We start from the raw sequence: 18,862 nt of genomic DNA, 5'->3' as shown, positions 1-18,862 counted from the left end.
TTCCATTCCTTTAAGTATCTTTCTTGCGTATTGTCTTTCAAAAAGGCTGATATCTTCGCCATCTCAGCCAAATTGGCAACCTTCAATATCCATTCTTCTATTGTAGGTAGTTCTTTTTTCTTCCAGTATTGTCCTATTAGTAATCTTGCCGGTGTTATTAGATTTAAAATCAATTTAATCTCAATTACTGTACAGTCCGTAATAATTCCCAACAGAAAAAATTGCGGCAGGAACTTTATCTTCTTTTTCAAAACGTTTTGATGAATCCACCAAATTTTTATCCAAAAGGCCTTTATATCCTTACAAGTCCACCAAATATGAAAATATGTAGCGTCATCACAATTACATCGCCAACATTTTGCTTGCATATCTGGATACATACATGATAATTTCTTAGGATCTAAATGGCATCTATAAAACGCCCTGTTCTACTTACCTTCCTTCCCATGCCTCCTTTTGGTGTGCACTGCGCATGCACACCTTGCAATGCAGGCGCCTTGCATTTGGTGCGTGGTACGCACTGCACATACGTGCATGCAGCGCACGTTCGGCGTGCAGCCCACACGCGCAGCCACCGAACTGCTAGTAAACCGGTTCAGATTTCACCACAGATGCCGGGCCTTACCTGAGTGTTGCCGCCGGAGGCAAGCCTTAAGGAGACCTTGTCTGGTTGCCCCAATGATAAGCTTTGCTGCGTCGGCGTGCTGGCATCGGTGTGCCGCATGGATGACATGGCTGTAGAACACAAACCGATTTGGGAAGAGGTGAAGGAAGAGAAAGAGAAAATGCTGCTGGCAATTGACCAAATAAATATTGTTGATGGATGCAATAAGGTAATAGAATAATAATAATAATAATAATAATAATAATAATAATAATAATAATAATAATAATAATAATAATAATAATAATAATAATAATAATAATAATAATAATGTTTTAATTTGTATACCGCCCTTCTCCCGAAGGACTCAGGGCGGTGAACAGGCAAATAAAATACAAACAGAAACATACACCATAATTAAAACAACCCTTAAAAAACTGATTCAAATTTGCCAAAAAATTTAAAATAACATTACTCCCCATAAAAATTACAGAATTTAAAACCCACAATTAAAATTTAACATTTAGAATTTAAAATCAGGCCAGTCCAGCCAAACGGAATAAATAGGTTTTAAGTTCGCGGCGAAAGGTCCCAAGGTCAGGTAGTTGTCGAAGCCCGGGGGGAAGCTCGTTCCACAGGGTAGGAGCCCCCACAGAGAAGGCTCTCCCACTGGGGGCCGCCAGTCGACACTGTTTGGCTGACGGCACCCTGAGGAGTCCCTCTCTGTGAGAACGCACTGGACGCTGGAAGATAGAGGCCGGCAGTAGATGGTCCCATAGGTAGCCTGGTCCTAAGCCATGGAGTGCTTTAAAGGTGGTAACCAATACCTTGAAGCGCACCCGGAAAACAACAGGTAGCCAGTGCAGTCTGCGCAGGATAGGTGTTACGTGGGAGCTCCGAACCGCTCCCTCAATAACCCGCGCAGCCGCATTCTGGAGCAGCTGAAGTCTCCGGGTGCTCTTCAAGGGGAGCCCCATGTAGAGAGCATTGCAGTAGTAGCATTGCAGAATAACAGAGTTGGAAGGGATCTTGGAGGTCGTCTAGTCCAGGGGTCTCCAACCTTGGCAACTTTAAGACTTGTGGACTTCAGCTCCCAGAATTCCTCAGCCAGTTTTGCAGGGCACACATGGAGGCTGGGGGAGGGTGAAAAACGGGCCTACCGGAAGTTCAGGAAGGCCAAAACCGGGCCCGTTTTCCGGCCTCCAGAGGGCCTCCAAAGCCTAGGAAGGCCATTTTCATCCTTCCGGAGGCTCAAGGAAAGCCTCGGGAGCCCGGGGAGGGCAAAAATGCGCCCCCCCAATCATGGTGCAGGAGGCTGATTAGGCCATGCCCACCATGGCCACACACACCCAGCAACCGGGCAGAAAACCCCTTGCTAAAATTTGCGAAGCCCACCTCTGAATAGGATCTTTGCAGGATGGCTTCGCCGCAAGATTAATCAAGGGACAGACCCTAGAAAGCCAGAAAGCCAAGGGTCTCTGACGCTATTCTTGAGCATTAAACTTCTTCCCCTTGGTTTCACAAGGGTTGTGTGTTAGATGTGTGATTCCCCCTTACATGCAGAGTCGGAGAGCGCTGTGTACGAAGATCGGCGGGAGCTGTGAGAAGACATGGATACCCCTTCACGACTGACTTCTTGGTTAGTAGGCACGCAGTGTCGGGCGTTGATATAATCTCCTTGGCTCTGGAAAGGAAAGAGAACGGACTGTCATATGCTTAGGAAAAGAAAACCAACTCGAAGATTAAAAAAATAAAAATAAACACATCAGCTGTGTAAAAAAAAAGTATTTTTCTTACAGATGTCAATCCTGAAGCTGGCCTGGCCATCTTGACAACTTTAGTGTTGCCACACTAGAGCTGAGGGATCAGGAAGGGGGTGGTGGATTAGAGATAGTTAGGGGTTGTGTAGTCAAAATAAAATACTTTTTCGTGGGAACCAAGGACATTCTCACAACCTGGTCAGAGGAAGGAGGAGTGAGGTCACCAGGCAACCAGACAGAGCCGTGATTGGATCATGTGACTGAGGATTTGGGGTTGAGAGGAAAACTTTTACTTTTTTTTCTCTTCATTTTTGTGTTGAATTGTACCCGGCTCATCTCGAAACTTTTTTATCAGTTTTTTTTTTCTTTCTCTTTTTTGAGTCTAAATGCCAACCATCTCCCTGGCTTATTTGCATTTTCGAAGAAGTTTTGTTTAGCTGCTTTAATTTTTTGTGCCAGTTCTTCTTTCTCTAAGATATTTAATTCACGTTTTACTACTTCCATTTGGGGGTCTTTCTGTAGTTCCAATTCTGTCTTCTAATTCCTTTCTTCTTCTCCCTATTTTTCCTTCCTATATAAGAAATTGCTAACCCCTTAAAATATGCCTTGGCAGTATCCCATATATTTTGCAGGGACGTTTCTCCATTTTTGTTTTCTTTGAAAAAGAACTCCATTTTCTTCTCCATTTTCTTTATAAAAAGAAAAAAAACTTATAATTAGGTGAAAAACCGCAGGACTTTTCAGAGTCCGTTTTCACCAGATCTGTGCCAATATGACATTTCCAATAAAACTATTATTTGAGAAATCTACCTGCCTTGGAGTTTGGCTTGATATGGATGTATTACTTGGATACCTGGACACCGGAAAGTGACTTCCAAGATTCTGAGAATCCTATAGGAAGGTTTTTTTTTCGTTTTAAGTCATTTTGCGGACTTTCTGTTTTTAATCAAATTTGACTCTTCTGCTGGTGATGAGTTATTTTTAGACGAGAACATCCTGTACAGTACATATGGGGAACACTTCGGCTGGAGAAGGAGCCAAAAGGTGATTCTCCTCCCTCCCACAAAAAAAAAGGACCTGGGCTTGCTTTGTTTTTGCTTGAAGACGTTTCGCTTCTCATCCAAGGAGCTTCTTCAGAATTTGAGAAGCTTCTTGAATGAGAAGCAAAAACGTTTTCACGGAAAAACAAATAAAGTCCAGTTGACTTTTGAAAAAGCACCTTTGAGACAACCGTGACCTGGATGACGGAGACTTTCCGTAGATAACTAGAAGAGGACCATTCATTCTTCTAGATCTCTTCTGTGTGGTTCTTTATTTATGGTGGCCAACTGGATTGAAGCTTGCAGTAACATCCAGACAGTGTCTCTTTATTGAACTGTTGACCAAGTCAACAAGCCATGGCCATTACTGAAAACCTTCTCACAATTCCAGGCTACGTTTGTTCAATACTGGCACTAAAAATACAGATCGACTTCACTCGTCAAAGCACTGTTGGCAGCGATCTAAAACTGACATCAGTATCCAGAATTGCAACAAACTTGGGTTGAGTGTCCTCCAAGCCTCACAAATATATAAACAACCTAAACAAATAAACTTTTTGGAACTCAGCGGACAGGAATAATTCAACTGGCAAATTGAATTATAGATAGATAGATAATAGATAGATAGAAGATAGATAGATGATAGATAGATAGATAGATAGATAGATAGATAGATAGATAGATAGATAGATAGATAGATAGATAGATAGAGATAGATAGATGATAGGCAGGCTTATCTGGGCATCTCCTTTCATTTTCTCCCCATAACAGCAACTGCCCCTGCGAGGTAGTCCAGCAATTTAATCTCTCTAGGAGTCTCTGGAGGCTGGGGACAGCAAAAAATGTCACTTCCTGTCTAACAGGAAGTTGGCAAACAGGCAGTTTCTGGCCTCTGGAGGGCCTCGGGGGAGTGGGAAAGGCCATTTTTGCCCTCCCCAGACTCATAGAGAGGCTCTGGAGCCAGTTGAGAGAGAAAAATGGGCCTACTCGGCCATTGTATGCCAGGAGCAGGGGGGGGTCGTGCGCCAGGGCAGGGCACATAGAATTATGGGTGTGGGCACGCATGTGCATGACCCATTCCCCTGCTCCCCACCTCCTGGCACATGATGGCAAAAAGATTAGCCATCACTGCAACAGAAGATGGAAAATAGATAGAAGCTAAACAGACAAGATAGAAGATAGAGATAATAGATGGATGATGGATGGATGGATGATAGGTAGAAGGTAGGTAGGTAGGTATTGATAGATAGGGAGAGAGAGATGATAGATAGATGATAGATAGATAGATAGATAGATAGATAGATAGATAGATAGATAGATAGATAGATAGACAGACAGACAGACAGACAGACAGACAGACAGACAGACAGACAGACAGACAGACAGACAGACAGACAGATGAGAGATAGAGAGATAGAGATATAAACACCTCTGCTTCAGAAAACCCTTCTCTCATATGATGGCTTCCTTTAAACCAGCAGTTCTCAACCTGTGGGTCGGGACCCTGTTGGGGGTCGAATGACGATTTGCCAGGGGTCGCCTAAGACCATCGGAAATATGGGAAGTATACTTGCGAGTCGAAGAATCGCGCTTCAATGGTTGACTCCACAAGCCAGCTGCAGGCTCTTCAAATCGCTAGCCGAATTCAGCTTCAGGCGCGATGAATTGAAAAAGAGAGAAATCTTTGCTCTGATGTTTCCCTCTCAAGCCAGCTGCAATCACTCCCAATCGCTAGCCTAATCTGGCTTCAGGCGCCATAAACTTAATAGGGGAGGAGTCTCCGCTTTAATGCCTCCGTCCTCAAGGCAATCGCAAGCAGTTCAGATCGCTAGCCAATATGGCTTCAGGCGGCGATAAATTCAAAACGAAAATAATTTTACGGTTGGGGTCGCCACATCGTGGGGAATTGTATTAAAGGGGTCGCAGCACTTTAAAGGTTGAGAACCATTGCTTTAAACTTTCTTCACCAGGGCGGGGAAAGTAGAGCACCTGGATTTCCTGCTCAAGGTTTAGAGATCAATTAAAGAAAGCGCCTTCTGAGTGACGTTGGCCTCTTGTTATTGACAGCCTGGCTTTGACTAAGTTGACCCAATTAAATTCAGCAGGCACAACGAGGCCAAATTGATTATTTTAAAAGGCGATGGAAAATGCGATTAGGGAGACAATCTGCCGAATTCAGGAGCCTAACCTTGTTTCTGGAAGTGTGGGGGTGGGGGGAGGAATAAGCTAGCATCAGTAATGTTTTCCTTTTATTTTCCATCTTTGCATCGTAGCAGTTGGTGAATCAACGCAAAGGCTATAGACAGGCAATATTAGATGCTAGACATAACTCAGCAATAGGGAAATTGCTTATCAATGGAGACCGAGTGGAGCAAGTGGTCAGTTTTGAGTTTCTGGGTGTTATCATAAAAGAGGACTTGACCTGGGGCACTCACATTGCAGCTCTGGTCACAAGGGCCCAGCAGAGATTGTACTCCCTGAGACTTCTCAGGCAACAACAACTGGTAATATTGCACTAGTAACTAGAGCATACAAAACATTTGCTAGACCAATTCTTGAATACAGCTCATTTGTTTGGAATCTGCACTGCATATATAGACATAAATACAATCGAACGAGTCCAGAGATATTTTACGAGAAGAGTCCATTCTCCATTCCTCTACCTGTCATAAAATACCTTATGCCACCAGACTCCAAACTTTGGGCTTAGACAACTTAGAACTACGCCAACTTCAGTCTGACCTAAGCATAAAAGGTAAAGGTAAAGGTTCCCCTCGCACATACATGCTAGTCGTTCCCGACTGTAGGGGGCGGTGCTCATCTCCGTTTCAAAGCCGAAGAGCCAGCGCTGTCCGAAGACGTCTCTGTGGTCATGTGGCCGGCATGACTCAACGCCAAAGGCGCACGGAACGCTGTTACCTTCCCACCAAAGGTGGTCCCTATTTTTTCTACTTGCATTTTTACATGCTTTCGAAACTGCTAGGTTGGCAGAAGCTGGGACAAGTAACGGGAGCTCACCCCATTACACAGCACTCGGGATTCGAACTGCTGAACTGCCAAACTTTCGATCGACAAGCTCAACGTCCTAGCCCCTGAGCCACTGTGTCCCTAAGCATAGTACATAAAATTATCTGCCACAGTGTCCTACCTGTCAATAACTACTTCAGCTTCAACCACAACAATACATGAACAAATAATGGATACAAACTCAAGGTAAACGGCTCCAAACTCGATTGCAGAAAATATGACTTCAGTAACAGAGTGGTCAATGCCTGGAATGCACTACCTGACTCAGTGGTTTCTTCCCCAAACCCCCAAAACTTTAAGCTTAAACAGTCTACTGTTGACCTCACCCCATTCCTAAGAGGTCTGTAAGGGGCGTGCATAAGTGCACCTGCGCGCCTACCGTCCCTGTCCTAATGTTCCTTTTTACTTACTCTTTTCATGTATCCAAATTACGTTTATACTTTTACCTGTTACCTTATATATGATTGACAAAATAAATAAATAAAATAAAAATAAATAAAAACTGAATGAGAAACTGCTGGTTGCCTTCTACCGCTGCACCATAGAGAGTATTTTAACTTACTACATCTGTCTATGGTTTGCCAATTGCAGAGTGGCAGATAGGGCAACACTCAAAAGGGTTAACGTCATTGCCCAAAGGATCATTGGTTGCCCTCTCCCCTCTTTGAAAGATCTTTATAGGTCCCGCTGCCTTAAGAAAGTTCAAAACATTGTTAAAGATCCATCGCATCCTGGGCACCCTTGTTTGTTTTTTGTTTGTTTGTTTGTTTTTTTTGAACTATTACCATCTGGTAGACGGTACAGGACAAAAAAAACAAGGACAAATAGGCTGAAAAACAGCTTCTATCCCAGGGCAGTAACTATATTGAATTCTACTGTATAGTGTAATACTCAAGATGCACTATCAGGGGTTTTCAATTCAATTGTATAGAATGTGAAGGAGGTGTGTTTGTGTTTTATTTTTATGGTTATCATGTACACTGGAGATGGCATTTAATTTCATTGTACGAGGTGTAATGACAATAAAGCCAAGTAAACTAAATTGCTTAGTAGATATAAGAGCTCAACAGCTCGGCACATTCGGAAAGTGACAAGCTGGAGAAATCTGAAGGTCTCGGCTCTCAACTCCTAGAAGTTCAATAAAGGAGAATTGTTTGTAGTTCAAGGTTAAAATGAAGGCTCCTTGGTACTCTCTGAGCTTGGTTTCATTACCCAACTAGGTTACATGATCAATGCCAGAAGAAAGTGAGGTTTGCAGGGAGGACTGTAGGGTCCTTGGTGCTATCTGAGCTTGGTGATTTTCTTGCAGATGTTTCATGACCCAGAAAGGAAACCTCATCAGTGCTAGAAGGGAGTGAGTTTGTGGAGTGGGAGGAGGAGGAGGAGGAGGAGGAGGAGGAGGAGGCCCACTGTCTGGTTCTTGCTCTCTGAGCTCGGTTGTTTTCTTGCAGATGTTTCATTAAATGAGGTAACTGATGACGTAGCACTGATAATGTTACCTAGTTTGGGTAATGAAACATCTTCAAGACAACAACCCAGCTTAGAGAGCCCCAAGGATGACTCCTAGAACTTCATATCCAAAGGATGCTAAAAAAAAAAAAAAAAAAAGAAGAAGACTATTCATTTCCTCACACATCTAGAACAGCATTCCTCCACCATGGCAACTTTAAGATCGCTGGACGTCAACTCTCCAGAATTCCTCGCTGTGTTGGCTGAAGAATTCTAGAAGTCTACCTCTCTTAAAGTTGCCAAGGTTGGGAAACGCCGATCCGAAGGCCTATTATAAATGTGGAGCAGACCTTTGCTCATCCAATATAAAGCCAGTTTTTCCAGCTGGTCGATTGCAATTCTCATTGATCATGCTTTTGGCTGGGGATGAGCGGTATTGTAATATCCGAAAGGTGAGGCAACTAGATCGGGCAGGATAAATCCAGAGCTTTGACATCATTGGGAAAGAAGTTGACAGAAGAAAGCTTTAAAGATAAAGTTTCCCCTCACACACACGTGCTAGTCGTTCCTGACTCTAGGGGGCGCTGCTCATCTCAGTTTCAAAGCCGAAGAGCCAGCGCTGTCCAAAGACATCTCCGTGGTGATGTGGCCGGCATGACTCAACGCCAAAGGCGCACGGAATGCTGTTATCGTCCCACCAAAGGTGGTCCTTATTTTTCTACTTGCATTTTTTTTTTAACGTGCTTTCGAACTGCTAAGTTGGCAGAAGCTGGGACAAGGAACGGGAGCTCACCCTGTTACGCGGCGCGAGGGATTCGAACCGCCGAACTGCCGACCTTTCAATTGACAAGCTCAGTGTCTTAGCCACCGTATTTATTATTCATTTATTTATTTATTTAAACTTTTATACCGCCCTTCTCCCGAAGGACTCAGGGCGGTGTACAGCCTACATTAAAACAGTTAAATATACAAACTTAAAATCACAATTAAAAAACTTATTCAATAAAGGCCGAAATTAAAACCGTCAAATTGACCATATTAAAATACCCACTAAAATTGTTAAAAGAAAGTTTTATAGGACAAAAAAACCCAAAACCTCTTTGGGGCATTTCAGAAGCCGCAGCGTTGAAATAATTGAAGGTTGAAACCGATACAAAGAAACCTGAAAGAAAATCTCGTATTCCCTTTTTCATCCAAAATGTCAGTTTTCCGTTTCCACAAATCCTTTGAACAGCCAAAAAAAACCTCTTACTGGATTTTCTCGGAATATATAATACCTTTAAGGATGAAGAGGCTAATTCGATAGAAGATTCCTCCAGGCCGACATCCCTTCTCCTTTCGGCTCGAACCTCAGCGTAGCTTTAAAAAAAAGAGTAGAATAATGCATCAATCGACCAATAAATCAAATATTTATTATGGTCAGAGTCCATCATAAGGAGGGTTGGGGACAGTCATTAAAAGCATAGAGGGTACATCAGAGTAAAAAGGAAGATAGGAAAATTATGAAAAGCTATAGAAGATATAAGATATAGATCCTCTTTCTTTTTTTTCTTTCTTTCTTTCTTTTATTCTTTTTTCTTTATCCCTTTTTCTTTCTTTCTCTCTCCCTTTCTTTCTCTTTCTTTCTTTCTCTCTCTCTCTACTTTCACTCTCTCTCTCACTTTCTCTTTCATTCTTTCTCTTTCTTCCTTTTTTCTTTCTTTTTTCTTTCTTTTTCTCTCTCCCTTCTTTCACTCTTTCTCTACCTTTTTCTTTCACTCTCTCTTTTTTCTTTCTTTCTTTTTCTTCTTTCTTTCTTTCTCTCCCTCCCTCCCTCCCTTTCTTTCTCTTTTTCTTTCTCTCTCTCTTCTTTCACTCTCTCTCTTCTTTCTCTCTCTCTCTCACTTTCTCTTTCATTCTTTCTCTTTCTTCCTTTTTTCTTTCTTTTTCTTTCTTTCTTCTGTCTTTTTCTCTCTCCCTTCTTTCACTCTTTCTCTACCTTTTTCTTTCACTCTTTCTCTTTTTTCTTTCTTTCTTTCTTTTTCTTCTTTCTTTCTTTCTCTCCCTCCCCTTCTTTCTCTTTCTCTTTCTCTCTCTCTCTCTCTTCCTTCCTTTCTTTTTCTTTCTTTTGTTTCTTTCTCCCACTCTCTCTCTCTCTTTCTAATCACCAAAAATCCGACAGAAAGGACCACAAATTAAAAGAATAAAAAGAATGGGCCTACTGCCCCCTGGTGGATCCGGAGGAAATTACAAGGATACTGTGCCTGCCTGAGGATTTTGTATTTTTTTTTTCCTTAATGGCAAAAGGTCAGAGACCAACTACTGGAGAGATGGAGAGAATTTTGGAAAAGTTATCTAATATGGACAAGAAATTGGATGAAATAAGAGCAGAAATTGTGACTATCCAAAAGGATTTAAAGGATACTCAACAAGTTTCAGCAGAAAACAAGCAGAAAGTGGAAGGTTTGGAGGGCGAGATGCGGGCAGTGCAGAAAAGAGAGGAGACGACAGGCAATGCTGTGCTTGGACTACAGATGGATAAAATGTCTTATTTCCTTAGGTTTCAAAATTTGGAAGAAGTGGACCAAGAAGACTTGAGAGATGTTGTGACTAAAATGTTGGGAGAATTTCTTGGGAGAGGTGTTGATTTCATGAATTGGGATGTGGATCGAGTTTATAGAGTTAATTCGCAATATGCACGCACGCATGCAGTTCCCAGAGAGGTTCATGTCAAATTTGTGAGAAGAGAGACGAGAGATGAAATTCTTAGAAAACATAGGAGTGGGGCACTGATTTACAGGGGCAGGGAGATAGCCATTCTGAGGCAGATTCCCAGACAGGTACGTGAAAAAAGAAAGAAATATTATTTTTTGTCAAGCAAATTGTACCAGAAGGGAGTGGGCTTCAGATGGCTGATGCCAGAGGATTGATGATTTTCCGGGAGGGCATTACGAAAAAATCAGTACACTATGGAGGCTACGGCCTATGTGGAGGAACACAAAGCCCTCCTGGAATCAGATGACCCAGGAATTGAAGAAGGGAGGTTATAGATCATGGGAGAAGCGGCTGCCGCTGTTGCGCCCTGGAGTTGGGTCAGGCTGAACCCAGAGTTCTGAGATCCAAAACTAGGAAGTGATAAAGATATTTGGGATTGTGTTGGTTTTCCTTATTCTCTTTGTACGATATTCTGTTTATTCTTGACTCTTCTTTATTACGTATTTAAAATTTGTAAACTTAGCTACTTCGTGTCACCTGCTTGCCATATGGCTGTTGTATGTGTTAAAAAATTTGAGTAAAATTCTTATTTTAGATAAGAAAAATGAAAATTTACCATACCTGAAATGTATTTGTATAAACCTTTTTTGACTAATAAAAACTTTTTGAATATAAAAAAGAATGGGCCTACTGTTTTCTAGAGAAAAGACTATTTCTTCCGTTTATATAGCGACCCATCTCAAATACATGAACTTGGGCAACCAACAGGCAATTTATATTTCCAGATTAGGACAGATGAACATCTCTTCCTCTGTTCTTTTTTTCATAACCCATATTTAATTTCGCTTCTGGACCTTAAACCACAGTTAACTCATGGTTAGTAGAAATACACTTTATAATAACATCTGGTCCAGGGGTGAAATTTACTTACCTTCCCTAACGGTTCGGAAGTACACATGCTGCGTGCTTACCTAACAACCATGTGGCTGCACACATGCGCAAACCCTTCGCAGAGGGTAAGAAACAGGAAGTAACAACAACCAGATGGGTGGGCAGAGCCTAGCGCCACCATCGCTATCAGTTCTCCAAACTACCCGCCACCATCGCTACCGGCTCGGCCAAACCGGTCCGAACCAGGAGCATTTCACCCCTGATCTGGTCTCCGTCTGACTTGACTCTACGCACCACGTTTTAGATCTGTGTTTCTCAACCTCGGCTGCTAAGATGTGTGAGCTTCGGTTCCCATAATCCCCCAGCCTGCATGTTTCACTCAACAACCACACGCCTTACTGTGGATTCCCCCCCCCATCTCTATTTTTGTTGTTAAATTGAGGACCCTCTGAATAACTGCTTTCAGCTTTCTACTGCCTCCGACAGGAAAAAAAATCCAATGCTTTTTTTTCACCTCTTCCTCCGCAGCCCGATGTTCACCGCAATCGTTTTATATAACTGCGTGCTCCAGCAAACTATGACACACGTTGGAAGCCTGGGCTTTGTTAGGGGCGGACAAACGGTTTGCGTGCTTACCTAACAACCGTGTGGCTGCACACAATGAATTCGGGTTTGGAGTTCCACTGATGGTAGGTGATGTAATAATGGGTCTGTAACCATATCCATTGCTGGCCTTTGGACAAGAATCTGTAGTAGCAGGACTTGCCTTTGCCAAACTGCATCACTGGGCATGAAAAACAACAACAACAACAACAACAACAAAAATCCTCTGTTAAGCCCCGCTTGGCACACACTGGTTTGCGTTCTTTTTCCGGGCATTGTTCTGTTCTGTGAATGTCCATCCAAGGATTATTAGAAACACAGGAGTAACGCTACTGGGAACAGTGGCTCCAGGAAGAGGTAATTGCAATTGTGGAAACCTTTTGGGAAAAGTGTATTTTTGAGGTTTGATGGCTAATAACACCACTTTTTTGGGGGGAGTTTCAAGATAATCCTATTCCACTGCTAGAATGGCCTGGGAATAGCCCAGACCTTCACCCAGTGGTAAAATCCAAATTTTTTTACTACCGGTTCTGTGGGCATGGCTTGGTGGGGGTGGCAAGGGAAGGATACTGCAAAATCTCCATTCCCTCCTCACTCCTGGGGGAAGGATATTGCAAAATCCAGTGGTGGGATTCAAGTAATTTAACAACCGGTTCTCTGCCCTAATGATTTCTTCCAACAACCAGTTTGCCAAACTGCTCAGAAAGTTAACAACCGGTTCTCCCGAAGTGGTGCAAACTGGCTGAATCTCACCACTGGCAAAATCTCTATTCCAACCCCACTCTGGGGCCACCCAGAGGTGGTATTTCCCAGTTTTCCGCTACTGGTTCTCCAGAACCTGTCAGAACCTGCTGGATTTTTTAAGTTTGATTGCTAATAACACCACTGTTGATTTTTTTTTCAGTTTCAAAATAACCCTATTCCACTGCTGGAATGGCCTGGGAATTGCCCAGATCTTCACCCAATTGAAAAATCTATGGAGCCAGCTAATGAAACTGGTTAGTCAGAAGCGACCCAGCAATTAAACCCAGTTAATAGAAGCAATCATTCAATCTTGGTTTCACATTATAACAGCTGCGGAACTCAAAGACTTGGTTCACTCCATGGGAAGACGTTGTAAGGCTGTAATTCATGCTAAAGGTTACCCAACGAAGGATTAACTGACATGGTGATCATTTTTGTATATCTCGTTTTTTTCTACGTGCTTCCCTTTTCTTCTTTCTGCTGTAACTGCTATTCTAATAGCAAATCCTTCATAAAAGTTATTGCATTACATTCTTGATTAAATTATCTTCCCATTGATATATAATTTTATGGTACTACTCCCCCCAAAAAAGTGGTATCATTAGCTAGTTTTAGAAAATACACTTTCCCCAAAAGGTTTCCACAATTTTGGCCACTTCTGTAAGGGGGCAGCCAGATCATTGTGTAATTGGAGAAGAAGATGGGATAAAGAGAATTAAAAGATAAGACACACACACACATATATAAGTAATATATTTAACGACCCCATAATCCCTTGCGGGGTAGGGTCTGGGCAACTGAATGGAGCTAGCAGAGTGTTTACTGGCCGGATACCCTTCCTGTTGCCAATGCAGAGTTTTGTTCAGCAGATATATTCTCATTGTGCCCAGAGAGAGAAATATCTACCTCTACTTAGGATCGAACTCACAGCCTCCTGACTGTGAGGCGAGAGCTCCAACTCTAGGCCACTGCACCACTCATATATATGTATGTATATATGGAGAGAGAGAGAGAGAAGCAGAGAGTTAGATAACTCTTAATCTGGTTAATGGGACTATCTAACATGCTTTGTGGTAACAGAATAACAGAGTAACTGAATTGGAAGGAACCATGGAGGGCTTCTAGTCCAGCCCCCTGCTCAAGCAGGAGAACCTATAGCATTTCACACAAATGTTGTCCAATCTCTTCTTGACAATTTTCAGTGGTGGAGCACCCACAACTTCTGGAGGCAAAGCCCTTCCACTGGTTAGTTCTTCTAACTATTAAAGAATTTCTCCTTAGTTCTAGGTTGCTTCTCTCCTGGATTAATTTCCACCCATTGCTTCTGGCCCTGCCTTCAGGTACTTTGGTATAAAGCCTAATCCCCTCTCCTTGGTGGTAGCCCCTCAAATATTGGAGCACTGCTATCACGTCAATCATTTTTATTTTTTTTATTTTTTTATTTATTTCTTTTGTCACAACATCATACAAAAAGATTATATAGTATATAAACATATATATGAGTAAATATTAGAAGGTATAAGCATATATATATATAGGAAGAAGAAAAGAAAAACAATAGGACAGGAACAGTAGGCACGTTTGTGCACTTATGCACGCCCCTTATGGTCCTCTTAGGAATGGGGTGAGGTCAATAGTAGAAAGTTTTTGGTTAAAGCTTTTAGGATTATGGGAAGAGACCACAGAGTCAGGTAAAGTATTCCAAGCACTGATGATTCTGTTACAGAAGTCATATTTTCTGCAATCTAGATTAAAGCGGTTAACATTAAGTTTAAATCTATTGGTTGCTCTTGTATTATTGCAATTAAAGCTGAAATAGTCTTTAACAGGAAGGACATTATAATAACATAATGTCGATTATGCAAACCAGTTAGGTTTAGTTCACTGTAAAGAATCGTAATTTCTGTTTCATCTATCTTAGAAGAGAAGTCTTCTACATGAGCATGTAGATTGATGATTACAGCTGGGCTTTGACTTCATGAGCAAGAAAGTCCAAGTCAATGGGAATCATGGCTTACTGTAGGCTTCTTTATCCTTCCCGCTTGTTCGGGATGGATAATGGCATTTTAAAAACGAACTGGCTACTGGCTGGGCAAATTATTATCCACTTATCTGTGAGAAGACTCTAGTTTGTCCCACGAAATCATGGTTAAGGTAAACCCTCCCTTGCGTGGCTCAGGCGAGTCTTGGGAACAAGGAATGAAGACACTTACGGTGTTCATGGCACCTAGCAAGAAGTTCTAAATCATCGGCGTGGTAGTAATCATAACCAGATGTCCCAAGAACCTCAAAGGGCAAATAACCAATTATTGGTGGAGCTCTAGAAGAATAGAAAGGGGAGGAAAAAAAGCTATGATTATTAAAGGTTGGGGATTTGATGTCTAGAGAATGTATTCTTGAACAGGTAAGCAAAACTATCCCCTAATGAATGCGTCATTATCCATTTTCACAAAGAACATTGGAGGAGGAAGTTGAGATGCTTGGTGTGAAGAAGTCAATAATGGGAGGACCTAGCAGTTTTCAGATATATATAAAACGGGGGCCTTGGAGATCCCAAAGATGCTTTTCCAGAAGGCAACAGGACTTCCTAGCTTTTTTTGTCCTTTTGCTTCTCATCCAAGAAGCGTCTTCACCTCTTCTTCTTCTTCTTCTTCTTCTTCTTCTTCTTCTTCTTCTTCTTCTTCTTCTTCTTCTTCTTCTTCTTCTTCTTCTTCTTCTTCTTCTTCTTCTTCTTCTTCTTCTCCTTCTCCTTCTCCTTCTCCTTCTCCTTCTGATTCTGATACTAATTCTGATTCTTCTGGTTCTTCTTCTGATTTTCCTCCTCCTCCTCCTCCTTCTTCAAGCACTGATGATGTTACCTAGTTGGGTTATAAAACATCTGCAAGAAAACAACTAAGCTCAGAGAGCATCAAGGAAGCCACAATCATCATCTTCTTCTTCCTTCCTTCCTCCTCCTCCTCCTCCTCCTCCTCTTCTCCATCTCCTCCTCCTCCTCCTCCTTCTTCTTCTCTTCTTCTGATTCTGATTCTTCTTCTTTTTCCTCTTCTACTCTTCTTCTGATTCTTCTTCTAATTCCCCTCCTCCTCCTCCTGTTCTTGCATGAGAAGAAAAACATTTTCAAGGGGAAAAAAAGGAAAACAAGAAAGTCCATTTGCCATGTGGAAAAGCATTTTTGAGACAACCATGACTTGACTGGTTGAGAGTCAAGCTATAGAGAGAATGGCGTGGAGATGATGGTTGGGAACCAAAGAACTGTTACCAATACAACTTCAAGGTTCTTCAGAGTTGCCCAGATTACCCGAAGGTCGATTCTTAAGTGATGATTGCTGAAATGACACCCTTCGCTTTTGGGTTATCACATAGCCTATGACTTATCTGGCGTCCCCCGTTGACTTTAGATCCCACCATCATGCAGTTGCTAGAAAGGTCGTAACTGTGAAAAAGGGTCGTAAGTCCTTTTTGTTTTAAGTGCCGTGGTAACTTCGGTCACTAAACAGACTGTTGTAAATCAAGGACTACCTGTACCCAAAGTCAAGGGGTTTTGCATAAAACACCATGAATTCAACATTACAGCCATCACGGACTGTACAGTAATTAATAATAATAATAATAATAATAATTTTATTTATAGACCGCCCTTCTCCCAAAGGACTCAGGACGGTGTACAGCCACAAATAAAATACAGAAAGAAAACAACAATACAAAACTAAAAACAACCCTTAAAAAACCTATTTAATTTGGCTACTTATAGATAAAAATATTCCCTCTAAAATTTACTAAAAAATTTAAAACCCATAAATCAATTTAATAATATAAAATTTAAGCGAGTCCAAGTTGATTGGACTAAGTTGATTTTAAATTTAATAACAGCGGCAAGATTACTAATAGGACAGTATTGGAAGAAAAAAGAAGTACCTACAATAGGAGAATGGACGTTAAAAGTTGCCAATTTGGCTGAGATGGCGAAGATCTCAGCCTTTTTGAAAGACAATACGCAAGAAAGATATTTAAGTGAATGGAAAAAATGGATTGACTATATTCAAAACAGATATCAGACTAAGAGTTATCAGACTGCCTTTGAATGATTAGGATGTATTATTTTTGATTGTTTTGGGGGAAGTTAGGAATTGATGAGAATTGAAGGATTATAATTTAGTTAGGAAGGAAAATTTTTTAGTATATGTTTGCTTTATTTTTACTATACCTTGTGTTTGTTCCGGGAAGTCGGGGGGGGGGGAAGGGGGTTTGGGAAGGGAGGGGGGAGGGGGGAAAGGGAGGGAGGGGGGAAAGGGGGAAAAAAATTGTAAAACTTTTTCAATTAAAAAAAAACAAAAAAACATTACAGCCTTAAAAGATGTAGAAAGCTAAGGAGGAGGATTGCATAAGAGAATGATGATGATGATGATTATAATTATTAAATAATTCTGCTTTGATGGCATGAGATCCAATCAGAATATGCAACACAGCACTGATTTCATAAACGGAAGTGTTGCTAAACAGTTTTATTGTGCCTTTGCATTTGAGCTAATAATAATGAGGGAAGTGAGTCATCTGGTACCCAACGCTTGAGGGTTTTAGAGCTGGAGAGGCATGTTGGATGCCCACCTACGTCATAAAGTGAACATTGTGCGATTACAGGTAGTTCTCGACTTATGGCTACCATTGAGCTCCGCAGCTTAAAGTAATTTTAATAAGGGTTTATTATGGTTTTTATTATAGTTTTAAAATTTTGTTTCGGCCTAATTGAATCAGATTTTTAAAATTGTTTTAATTTTTGTGTAATTGTGTTTTTATCTGGCTGTAAACCGCCCTGAGTCCTTTGGGAGAAGGGCAGTATATAAATTTAATAAATTAATTAATTAATTAATTAATTAAGCAAAGCAGTCGTTAAGTGAGCGACGCCCTATTATACAAACTTTTGCTACGGCGGTTAAGCAAAAAAAAAAAAAAAGGTCTTAAATGACTCGTGTGGTCTGTCAACTCGCACAGCATCCCCTGCCTACTCTCAAGTTGCCATAGGCCAGGGAGGATGGGAATCTGGTGAAACGGCACAGCAGCCAAAGACAGATGCACATTCCATGCTTATCTCTCTCAAGGCTGTATCCCAGGGTTACCCACAGCAGCCGGAGGGGAGTGACCTGTACAACCTGGGAAATTGCTCCATTGGCGAATGTGATTGATAACATAACATAACATCAGAGTTGGAAGGGACCTTGGAGGCCTTCTAGTCCAACCCCCTGCCCAGGCAGGAAACCCTACACCATCTCAGTCAGATGGTTATCCAACATTTTCTTAAAAATTTCCAGTGTTGGAGCATTCACAACTTCTGAAGGCAAGTCGTTCCACTTATTAATTGTTCTAACCGTCAGGAAATTTCTCCTTAGTTCTAAGTTGCTTCTTTCTTTGACCAGTTTCCACCCATTGCTTCTTGTTCTACCCTCAGGTGCTTTGGAGAACAGCCCGACTCCCTGGGGGATGACACCCTGGTGGGGGAGAAGGGAAACAGGGTCATAGTTGGGGCACAAATTACGTAGGGTCAGAGCTGGCTTCACTTGGAAATGTGCCGACCCGAGCTCATGATTGAATTAGGCCATTCATCGGAACCCCGACACGGTCGTTAAGCGAATCCAGCTTTCCCCTTTGACTTTGCTTCTCAGAAGCCAGCTGGGAAGATGATAAAGGGGGAATCCTGGGACCGTGCAACCGTCATAACTACATGCCAGTTGTCAAGTGTCTGAATTTTGATCGCGTGACCCTTGAAGATGCTGCAGCCGCCGTAAGTGTGAGAACCAGGCCTGAGTCACTTTTTTCCCCGTCTCCATCGTAACTTTGAAGGGTCATTAAACGAATCATTCTAAGTTGAGGACTAACTGTAATGTTAACACAAGCAGTCTTCGACTTAGGACCGCAATGCAGCCCCAAATTTCTGTTGTTAAAGTGAAATGAGCTTTGCCCCCCTCTTACGACCTTCCTTGACACAGTTATTGTTAAGCGAATCACAGCAGTCGATAACTCGGTTGTTATCTGAATCTGACTTTGAATCCCACCAT

At 41.8% G+C, this 18,862-nt stretch overlaps 1 protein-coding gene across 6 annotated transcripts in view; it reads right to left on the bottom strand.

Moving 5' to 3' along the window:
• Window positions 1–18,862, bottom strand: part of PASD1 (PAS domain containing repressor 1) — an 81,025-nt gene that overhangs the window by 14,143 nt on the left and 48,020 nt on the right. For all 6 annotated transcript variants that reach the window (XM_058196578.1, XM_058196579.1, XM_058196580.1 and 3 more), the window contains 5 exons: window positions 15,026–15,132; window positions 12,102–12,249; window positions 9,158–9,239; window positions 2,162–2,288; window positions 626–735 (listed from right to left, as the gene is read on the bottom strand). In XM_058196578.1, coding sequence (XP_058052561.1) covers window positions 626–735; window positions 2,162–2,288; window positions 9,158–9,239; window positions 12,102–12,249; window positions 15,026–15,132 — 574 coding nt within the window. The remainder of the gene's footprint in view (window positions 1–625; window positions 736–2,161; window positions 2,289–9,157; window positions 9,240–12,101; window positions 12,250–15,025; window positions 15,133–18,862) is intronic.

Source organism: Ahaetulla prasina, chromosome 11 (genome assembly GCF_028640845.1).
Source record: "Ahaetulla prasina isolate Xishuangbanna chromosome 11, ASM2864084v1, whole genome shotgun sequence".
NCBI classification, from domain to species: Eukaryota; Metazoa; Chordata; class Lepidosauria; order Squamata; family Colubridae; genus Ahaetulla; species Ahaetulla prasina.
This window is presented reverse-complemented; position numbering and strand designations above follow the sequence as displayed.